Source organism: Panthera uncia (genome assembly GCF_023721935.1).
Source record: "Panthera uncia isolate 11264 chromosome B3 unlocalized genomic scaffold, Puncia_PCG_1.0 HiC_scaffold_2, whole genome shotgun sequence".
In the NCBI taxonomy this organism is placed as follows: domain Eukaryota; kingdom Metazoa; phylum Chordata; class Mammalia; order Carnivora; family Felidae; genus Panthera; species Panthera uncia.
In genome coordinates this window covers 1,271,829-1,282,850 of record NW_026057583.1, presented here as the reverse complement: position 1 = coordinate 1,282,850, position 11,022 = coordinate 1,271,829, and the positions used below count along the sequence as shown (strand labels likewise).

General features: G+C 46.3%; 1 protein-coding gene across 8 annotated transcripts in view; it reads right to left on the bottom strand.

Moving 5' to 3' along the window:
- The window catches only part of PRC1 (protein regulator of cytokinesis 1), a 26,496-nt gene extending 16,518 nt beyond the window's left edge, over window positions 1-9,978 (bottom strand). For 6 of the 8 annotated variants that reach the window (XM_049614216.1, XM_049614217.1, XM_049614218.1 and 3 more), the window contains exons 1-3: window positions 9,872-9,978; window positions 698-830; window positions 341-463 (exon numbers count right to left, since the gene is read on the bottom strand). In XM_049614216.1, the coding sequence (XP_049470173.1) occupies window positions 341-463; window positions 698-830; window positions 9,872-9,882 (267 nt within the window). In that variant the 5' untranslated portion in view covers window positions 9,883-9,978. The remainder of the gene's footprint in view (window positions 1-340; window positions 464-697; window positions 831-9,871) is intronic. The other 2 variants (XM_049614220.1, XM_049614223.1) reach the window with 1 other exon arrangement.
- Between the last annotated feature and the right edge of the window lie 1,044 nt (window positions 9,979-11,022).

Below are 11,022 nucleotides of genomic sequence, written 5' to 3'. Positions count from 1 at the left end.
AAAAAAAAAAAAGTACATTATATTTATATATATTAATATCAATATTATATATTAATAATATAATAATATACATAGTATGTATATATGTTATACACACACCCCACAAATATAGGGCTTGTTTTTGATCAAAGCATTGCACCACTTATTAGCTAGTATCTCTCAACAGGGCAACTCTTCACATAAGTGAAAGGTACTTTGGTGAAACTAAATAACTAGGTGACAAATTCTCCCTGCTTTCATGGCCAGGATTTCACAAGGACACCTTCCACCTGTAGCCCCAAGTCAGAGTTCCTTCCTAATCTCAGACCCCAGCAGGATCCCCTGAGACTCTGCCATGTACCTGAAATGGCTCGACATGTAACTCGCTGCACAGGGTATTCAGCTCTTTTTGACAGACGGATATGCTTTTGATGAGCCTTTCCTTCAGGCTCTCCTCTTCAGCAATCATCATATCCAGGAGGTCCTACAAAAGAGAATACAGTCCCATAAAAGTCTGAGGCCAATGGGGGAAAAAACCCCAAACCAACAAACGACACCCAAACCTTCATAATTTCAAATTCTTAAGAAAGGACTTAAATACAAAGAAAACCAGGAAGAGCCTGTGACATCTTCGTGTCACTTCTGTAGCTGTGTCAGATGAGACACCAGTATCCTTACCCCTGAACCGCCGTAAAGAGACCAGTACTACCCCACTCACCTTGATATGCTTCTTTACAACCTCCGTTCTTTGTAACCGCTGGTCCTCTGGAATCCCAATTAATTCCCATATTTCCCGAAGGTGATTCAGAGCTTTCTGGAGACATACTATTGACTCCTCCGCCAGCACCTCACTGAAAAGCAAAAGAGAAGCCAGTAACATGAGCCACTGCCTCCAGACTAAAATAAAAACTTACTGAAACTAAATATACTAGTTTCTCAGTGGCCTGAAGGCTAAAAGAAATTGAAAACAAGCATTCAGCTTAACCACTCTTCTCTCCAAAACACAACACTGGCAAAGCAAAATTCAGTATTGCCTTACTCTGGAAGTTCAATCTTCTGAATAATACTCAGAATATGGACTTTCATCAACAATTCTACCCACGGCAGTACAATACAGAATTATAAAAGAAAAACCAGAGAGGAGCGCCTGGCTGGCTTAGTAGAGCATGTGATTCTCGATACCAGGATTGTGAATTCGAGCCCCACGTTGGGTGTAGAGATTACTTAAAAAAAAAAAAAAAAAAAAAAAAAAAAAAAAAAAAAAGTAGGGGTGCCTGGTGGCTCAGTCGGTTGGATGACCGACCAGCTCAGGTCATGATCTCACAGCCCATGAGTTCGAGCCCCGTGTCGGGCTCTGTGCTGACAGCTCAGAGCCCGGAGCCTGCTCCAGATTCTGTGTCTCCCTCTCTCTCTGCCCCTCCCCAACTCACACTCTGTCTCTCTCTCTCCTCAAAACTAAATAAACATTAAAAAAAAAAAAAAAAAAAAAGTAAAGATAAACCAGACAAAATAAAATCCCACCAACACAAGAGCTTGCTTGGTGAGAAGATCCTATAAAACAGGTGGCAATTTATCACACTCATTTCTTGTTCTTAAATTATAACTACTGACTTATAGAATGGCTAAAATTACAAAAGATAAACATCATGTTTTGGAGAGGAGGCACCTGGGTGGCTCAGCTGGTTAAGCGCCTGACTCTCGATTTCAGCTCAGGTCATGATCTCGTGGTTCCTGGGATCGAGCCCAGGGTCGGGCTCTGCACTCACGGTGTGGAGCCTGTGTGGGATTCTCTCTCCCTCTCTCTCTGCCCCTCTCCAGCTCATGCGTGCACACACGCTCTCTCTCAAAATAAACAAACATCAAACACGAAAGTGATGGTGAGGATATAGAAAAGCCAGAACTTTCATAAAGTTGGAGCATAAACCGGTACAACCACTTTAAAACTGTGGGCAGCACCTATTAAACCTGAACAGAGCAGTTCCACTTTTGCATGCAGGTCCAGCAGAAACGCACACATGTGCACTAAAGGCAAGAACAGGAATGATCAGAGCAGCACTCCTCATAATAGCCTGAGAGTAGAAACACCCCAGACGTCCATCAACATAATAAACAGTACATTCCTATCATGGAATATTACAACAATGAATACACAACGTGGATAAATCTCAGAAACATTATGAGAAACTATGCTAAACGAAAGAGGCCAGATGCAAAAAGACTACGTACTATATGATTCCATTTTATGAAGTTCTAGAAAAGCAGAACTATGGTGAAAGAAAGCACATTAATTGCCTGGGATCAGGGCAAGGGATCAATTGCAAAAGAGCACGAGGAAATTTTTTCAGGGTGATGGAGTGGTCCTAGATCTCAACGGTGATGACCTAACTGTATACAATGACCAAAATTCGAACTGTACATGTAAAATGAGTCAGTTTTACTGTATGTAAGTTATACCTCAAACCTAAAAGAAAAAAAAGGAAGTAAAACAAACTACTGTGGAAAAACAAACAAAAGTTGGAGAAGAAAAGGAAAAACAGTCTTGAGTGAAAAAAGCCAGACAAGAAAGCATATATCACTATGTGATTCCATTTATATAAACTTCAAAAAACAGGCAACACTAAGGTGTACTTTCAGAAGGCAGGACGGTGGTCCATTATCCTGGGAGGTGGTGACTGGGACGGGGTACAAGGAACACTGGTTACCTACATGTGTGCTGACTTTGTGAAAATCCATTGAGTCTGCATTTGATTTCTGTATGTTATTCTTCAATTACACAAAGCTCATTTAAAAATTTCATTGTTTATCTGAAATACGAATTTAACTGGGTACGCTGCATTTTATCTTTAAAAAAAAAGTTTACTTTAAAAATGATAACCAGGGGTGCTTGAGTGGCTTAGTCGGTTGGGCATCCGGACTTTGGTTCAGGTCATGATCTCGAGGCTTATGGGTTGGAGCCCCACACTGGGCTCTGTGCTGACACCACAGAGCCTGCTTGGGATTCTCTCTCTCCCTCTCTCTCTGCCCCTCCAGTGCATGCACCCTCTCTCAAAAATAACATTCAAAGAACAGAGAAATTTTCTCTCCTTTCTTAGATACAAATGGATAACAAAGACATTGCTCTGGCACCAGACAAACTAGAATCTGGATGTGCTTTGCCACCAGTCAGCAGTGAGGCCCAGAACAAGTCACTTAAACTGAGGGTGTGCCATCTACAAATGATGGGGCTAGGGGCTCTCACTGGCCCCCTTTGTGCCTCAGGGTATTCAGTGGCTCTTATGAATCACCAGGCTAGATCTCCAAGAATAGCAGTTTCTCCATAGGCTTCAATATTTTCTAGGGTTCTACTCGGACAGTTCAGAGCCTGGAGCCTGCTTCCAGCAGAGAGAGCCCGTCTCCCCTTCTCTCTGGCCCTCCCTGGCTCATGCTCTGTCTGCCTCTGCCTCTCTCTCTCTCTCTCTCTCTCTCTCTCTCTCTCTCTAATATAAATAAACATTAAAAAAGTTTTTTTTTTAATACATAAATAAAATAAAGGTTGCCTGTCCTAGGTGAAGAGAAGTTTTGGCACAAACACCAGTTGCCTATACCAGATGGCCAGTATCAATACCCAGATAATGAATAGCATTTCCGAGAATTTATTGTGGGGCGCCCGGGTGGCTTAGTAGGTTAATGTCCAACTCCTGATTTCGGCTCAGGTCATGATCTCAGTTTGTGAGACTGAGACCTGCACTGGGCTCTGCTCTGACAGCACAGAGTCTGCTTGGGATTTCTCTCTCCCTCTCTCTGCCCCTCCCCTGCACATGCTCTCTCTCTCTCTCAAAATAAATAAAGATTAAAAAATATTATTCATATCCATTCATTTTAGAAACGCTAACATGTAGGGACCCCTGGGTGATTGAGTCAGTTAAGTTTCTGACTCTTGATTTCAGTTCAGGTCTTGATCTCAGGGTTGTGAGTTCAAGCCCATGCTGGGCATGGAGTCTACAAGGAAGACTGGAAGGAAGGAAGGAAGGAAGGAAGGAAGGAAGGAAGGAAAGGGAAGGGAAGAAAGAAAAAAAGAAAGAAAGGTTAATATGTAATTAAGGCATTTATTTCATCTCAATTAACTAAAGTTAATTATCTTAATCTCAATTAACTAAAGTTCAACTACAGAGTTTTCCCAAATAATCCCTTTGCACTCCAATCTTAAGATAAAAGAATGCATAAACCAAAAACCTAATTTTCACATTTTATTAAAAATAACCTACATGGGAATGCAAGCTGGTGCAGCCACTCTGGAAAACAGTATGGAGGTTCCTCAAAAAACTAAAAATGGAACTACCCTACGACCCAGCAATTGCACTACTAGGCATTTATCCACGGGATACAGGTGTGCTGTTTCGAAGGGACAGACATATCCCCATGTTTTTAGCAGCACTATCGACAATAGCCAAAGTATGGAAAGAGCCCAAATGTCCATCGATGGCTGAATGGATAAAGAAGATGTGGCATATATATACAATGGAGTATTACTCGGCAATCAAAAAGAAGGAAATCTTGCCATTTTCAACTACGTGGATGCAACTGGAGGGTATTATGCTAAGTGAAATTAGTCAAAGACAAAAATCATACGACTTCACTCATATGATGACTTTGAGACAAAACAGATGAACATAAGGAAGGGAAACAAAAAAAATATAAAAACAGGGAGAGGAACAAAACAGAAGAGACTCATAAATATGGGGAACAAACTGAGGGTTACTGGAGGGGTGGTGGGAAGGGGGATGGGCTAAATGGGGAAGGGGCACTAAGGAATCTACTCCTGAAATCATTGTTGCACTATATGCTAACTAATTTGGATGTAAATTTTAAAAAATAAAAAGTAAAATTAAACTAAATAAATAAATAGAAGTGTAAAATATAAAAAAAAATAATAATAACCTACAAGATCTGGGGTACCTGAGTGGCTCAGTCAGTTGAGCGCTGACTCTTGATTTCAGCTCAGGTCATGATCCCAGGGTTGTGGGATCAAGCCCCATGTCGGGCTCCACATTGAGCGTGAAGCTTGCTTAAGATTCTCTCTCTGGGGCGCCTGGGTGGCTCAGTCGGTTGGACGTCCGACTTCGGCTCAGGTCATGATCTTCCGGTTTGTGGGCTTGAGCCCCGCGTGGGGCTCTGCGCTGACAGCTCAGAGCCTGGCGCCAGTTTCGGATTCTGTGTCTCCCTCTCTCTCTGTCCCTCCCCTGATCTCTCTCTCTCAAAAACAAAGCATTTAAAAAAAGAAAAAGATTCTCTCTCTGTCCCTCTCCCTCACTCACACTCGCTCTCTCAAATTAAAAAAAAAAAAACAAAGATCTACAAGATCCAATCTGTGGTCGATATTCAATTTGAACGTAAAACCCTGGTGTTGAGCCAGACCAGCATGGGGCACTGCTCTGAGTGAGGGTTACTACTTCAGAGAACGCTCTCCAGTCTCTTCCAGGCTGCCTGGCCCACTCCACTCTAGCCAATCTCCACAGGACAGCTAGGTTCTTGTGAAAACAAAATCCAGTCAGGCCTCTGCTTAACTGCTCCCTTCAAATTTTCCCATTGCCCTCAGGAAACAGTTCAACCACTTTCAAAGGAAAGGCTTTCTAAAACCTTTCTCCAGGTTTGTCTCTTAATCTCTCCTACCCCTCATTCCCTAAGACTCCAGCCAAGGGGACTTCCGGAACATCCCATAGATGTGTTGCTCCTCACTCAACCATGTGTAGCTTTCAGTTGTTGATGTTGCCATGCTTCTGCCCGTTACCTTCCACCTGCCATCACCTTCTTCGGACAGCTGTGGATTCCTCACGATCATTTCTACAAACCCCCCCCCCCCCCCCCCTCTGTAGACCATAGACTCAAGGACAAGGACTGCCACATCTTATCATCTTCATTTTACCAGGCCCGAATGCACAGCAATTATTCAATAAATGTAATATGAATGGCCTTCAGTTCCTGCCAAAGGTTCATTACGCCTCTAACGTCTAGTTACAATTCAGAGGAGATTTATAAGCAGGGCTGCCTAGCTCCGTAAAACATCCAGAAGGTAAAGCAATCATTTTTCTGAACAATAAAAATCTAGCACAACAGGAAAGGAATCTGAATAGACATTTCTCCAGAGAAAGATACACAGGCCAATGAGCACGTGAAAGCAGACTCGACAGCACCAGCCACTAGTGCAATGCAAACCAAAACCACAAAGAGATACCTTCACAGGCACCAAGATGTCTGTAGTAAAAGACAATAGTAAGTGTTGACAGGCAAGTGGAGAAACCAGAAGCCTCATACGCTGCTGGTGGGAATGTAAAATGGTGCCGCCTCCTTGGAAAACAGTCTCACAGTTTCTCAGTTAAACACAGTTACCATATAACACAGCAATTCCATTCCTGGGTATTTACCCAAGAGAAATGAAAACATGTCCACACAAAACTCGCATGCAAGTGTTTACAGCAGCATTTTTATAATAGCCAAAAAGTACAGACAACTCAAAATGGCCATCAACTATTGAGTAGGTAAATGTGATTTACCCATCCAGTGGAATATTATTTGACAATAAACCTTGAAAACATTATGCCAAGGAAAGAAGCCAGTCACAAATGACAAAGTATCCTATGATTCCAAATAGGCCAGTCTACAGAGATAGAAGTAGATTGGTAGTTCTGTGGGGCTGGGGAGTGGGCAGGGAGGGTGGGAAAAGGGAGTGACTGCTAATGGGTATGGGCTTTCCGAAAGGAGGCTGAATATGTTCTAAAACTGACTGTAGTGGTAAGTACAGCACTCTGAATATACTAACACCTGTCAAACTGTATGCTACACAAAGGTAAGAAATCGTTTAAAAGACCATTTGAGATCTTTTCCAGGCCAGTGACTTAGGTTCAAGAGACTGGAAAAACCAGACCTTTTTACAACCTTTTGCGTCCTTGGGATGTATTCTTGTACGTGTCCTCAGCTTTTCAGTGATGTGCTAGAAGAAAAAAATCTCAAATTTCCACCTTCTAGGAAGTTACCTGAATCTATTTACAGGCAGTATATAATTGCACCAAGAGAATTATATTCACAGTGAATGTGCTAAGGCATCTTATGATCATACTTTTTTGAAACGTCCAGTTATTCATTCAAATATACTACTTGAATGTTTATTATATACATGGTGCATCCTAAGTATTGAGGATTCAGCACTGAACAAAACTGACATCCCTGCCATTTTGAAGTTTACATTCTAACAACAACAACAACAACAACAACAACAAAAAGTGATAAGCGAATCTCACATTAAATGGTAGTAAGTGGTGTGGAGAGAAATCAAGCAGAGAAAGGGCACAAGGAGTACTGAAGGTGCAGGAAAGGGGAAGTGCGGTTTTAAAGAGATTGGCCGGGAAAGACCTCCCTGAGAAGGTGATCTCAGCCAAGACCTAAAGGTGGTAAGGAGTCAAGCCACAGGACATGTGGGGGAACAGAGACCTGGGTGGGGGAACAACAGATGCCCATGTCTGAGGTAGGACAGTGCCTGGGGTTCCAAAACAATCAAGGACTCTGGTGTGACTAGAATACAACAGGACTCCAGAGGCTTTTACTCTAAAATACAGAATATTGGAGGATTCTGAATGGAAGATAGGGCATCCAGCCTTGTGGCTCCTTGTCTTGTGTTGACAATAAGCTTCAGGAGGCCAAGGCAGAAGCCGGGAGACCAGGCAAAAGATAATGGTGGTGACTTGGACCCGGGTGGTGACAGCCGAGGTGGGGAGGAGTGAGATTATGGCTGGTTTTTGAAAGTAAAGCTAATCTTAGGAATGAAAGAAAGGGTTGTCAGAGTGACAGAACAATCAGCATGAGTGCTCTGAAGAGTGGAACACTTTTTTTTTTTTTTTTTTTTAAAGTTTATTTAGTTTGAGAGAGACAGAGACGGCGTGAGACAGGGGCAGAGAGAGAGGGAGACAGAGAATCCCAAGCAGGCTCTGCACGGTCAGTGCTCGAACGTGGGCTCGAACCCATGAAACCATGAGATCATGACCGGAGCCAAAACCAAGAGTGGAACACTTAACTATCTGAGCCACCCAGGCTCCCCAAGAGTGGAACATTTTTTAATTCCTTGAAACTTACACTCGTGTGAGAACACTTCTCCAAGTAGAAGATTTGTAATTCCAAACACGCATTTTCCAACAGGCCCAATATTGTTAAAGTAATCAACCCCGAGGGATGGTTAACAATTACAGTTGTGTCCATACTGCTTTTAGTTGGCGGCCCTAACCTCGCCAGAGGTTAGCAGTCCATGTAGTGTAGATATTGGTTTTGGTTTAAATTGGATTTGCGATCTACAAAGCTCATGTCACTTAATTTTGTGAAAGTAAGGTGGCTAAGTTAATTAGTAAACAGCTCAGTTTTTCAATTAAGTCACAACCCCTCCCACCCCCCAAAAAAGCCCTCAGATGATTGCCAAAATTTTTTAAATACCAGCTTTATTGAGATTATTTTTATTCTTTTTAAGTTTATTATTTATTTATTTATTGGAGAGAGAAAGAATCCCAAACAGGCTCGGCGCTGACAGCACAGAGCCGGACGCGGGGATCCATGTCACTAACAGTGAGATCATGACCTGAGTGTAAATCAAGAGTCTCACATTGAACAGAGCCACAAAGACGCCCCTATTGAGGTTACTTTTAAAGCCCCGCCTGTTTTTCCAGTGGTACCATTCTTTGTACTAAATTCCCATTCTGTGGAAGGCAAGCATTTGAAAAAGAACGATGGGATTAGTAATTATGGAAGGAAAAGCCTCCTACAGCCACAAAGCAGCCAGTCTGACCAATAACTGCAGACTAGCCATGAATCATCACTGCCTCACCCACTGCTTACAGAAAAGTAAGGTCAACGTTTTTATTACTCTTAACACAAAACCTGTGCCCTGGTTTTATTCTTATTTTAGAACAAATTTGGCATCTCTGCCCTTTTGGAGGTTACAGTCTAATAGCAAAAGAAAGGTGATAAACCAGCACAGCACACATTAAGTGGCAGTAAGTGCTATGGAGAGAAATCAGGCGGAGAAAAGGGGATAAGAGAATAAGAGAACACGGACATTCACCGTCCTGTCGCAAGTCACAAGGCTGGTGAGTAGCAGTGTGGTGAGTCTGGTCCCAGCACTGCATGAGGAGTTGTTAAAACCACCGGAAAAGAATTCCTTAATGGAGTTTCTTTCTTTCTTTCTCTCTCTTTCTTTCCTTAACGTTTATTTATTTTGGGGGGAGAGAGAGACAGCACGAGCAGGGGAGGGGCAGAGAGAGGGGGAGACACAGAATCCGAGGCAGGATCCAGGTTCCAAGCTGTCAACACAGGGCCGGACGCGGGGTTCGAAACCGTGAACCGTGGATGACCTGAGCCCAAGTCCAACGCTTAACCCACTGAGCCACCCAGGCGTCCCCTTAAAGGAGTTTAAGTTGCAAGGAGACCCGGCTACTTTCCAATTCAAGTAAAATGTTAGCACTAGAGCCCCGACGCCGCGGAAGCCAAGGAGAAATGAGAACGGGCCGGCCTTATTTAAAGAGAACCGAGAAACCGGCGCACAGAAGAGCCGGGACTTGGAACGAGCCGCCGGGCCGAGCGGCAGCACCTGAGACGCGGCGGGCGGGGCTCGCGGACACCCGGCGCGTCGGGGCCTCGGGAGCGCGCGGCCCCGGCCGGTGAGCTCCGGGCCCGGCCTCCGCCCCGCCGGCGCCCTCGGGCCGGGCGCCGGCTCTGCGCTCCGCGGCCCTGCCGGCCGCGCCGGGGCCTCCCCCGGCGCGGGCTAACATGACACCCGCGCCCGGGCCGAGGGTCGTCTCGGGGACCCCGCACCGGCCCGCACCCGGGACGGGTGTCGCTCCCTCCCGCGTCCCCCGGACTCCCCCGCAGCCCGCACCTTCTCCTCATGGCGGACGCTTCAAGCAGCCGGGCGTCGAGGCCCCAGACCTCCACGCAGGGCCGAGCGCAGCAACCTCCCGCAAGCACCGGCGGGCTTGCTCCGGGTCGCGGCTCCGCGAGCCGTTAGGCCCCCGCGGAATTTCAAACCGAGCCCGGAGGCGGAGCGGCTCCACGATTGGCGCCCTGACCTGACGCTCCTCGCGAAGCCCCGCCCCTGGCGGCGCGCCGCGACGGCGCACTGGGTCCCCCGCGCCCCGGGGCTGACGGCGGGGGTTCCAGGGCTGGGCGGGGGAGGAGCTCGCCCGCGGGCTTGGGTTGGGGTCTGTGTCTGCGCGTGCGCCGGGTCTCGCAGGTGCGCGGCTCCCTCTCTCAGTTTCGCGGTGGCCGAGAGTCCGGTCCCCCCCCCACGCAGCCCCGCCCCGGCCAGCCGCCGAGTCCCGGCCCCACCCCGTCCGGGCGCAGTTTGGATTCGAAGTGCGCGCCGCCGCCCGGAGGCCGCCGGGAAGGGGCGAGAACCGCCGGGGGCCGGGGGACGGGAGCGCGTTCCGCGTTTTAACTCGTTTCCCAGCGCGTCCAGAAGGCGAGCCTGGAGGTGATCTTTGGTGGCGGCCTTCCCCACGTCTGGGAGCCGTGGCCTGCAGCGGAAGGGGAGGAACGCTGCACCCGTCTCACAGGCCGGCACCTTTCTAGACGGTGGTCCTATTTAATCTCCACGACCACCCCGTTTGGTATTATCGCATCACCATTTCACGCAGGAGAGAACGGTCTCTGAAAGCTTGAGGGGCTTGTCCAGGTCACGTAATTGGCACACAAATGGAGATCGATTGGGCGTGGTTCTTTCAAATAACAGGGGTTATATGGTTGTATAAAAATTTTTAAGCTCAAAAGTCGGGGGTGCCTGGGTGGTTCAATGGGTTAAGCATTGGACTCTTGATTTTGGCTCAGGTTGTGATCTCAGTTGAGAGTTCGAGCCCCGCCTTGGGCTCTGTGCTGGCAGGGCAGGGCCTGCTTGGGATTCTCTCTCCCTCTCTCTCACCCTCCCTTGCTCTGTGTGTGTGTGTGTCTCTCTCTCAAAATAAATAAACAACAACAACAAAAAAAAAAACCCTGAAAATGGACAGTAAAGCACTTTTGTAACCCTTTTTTCGC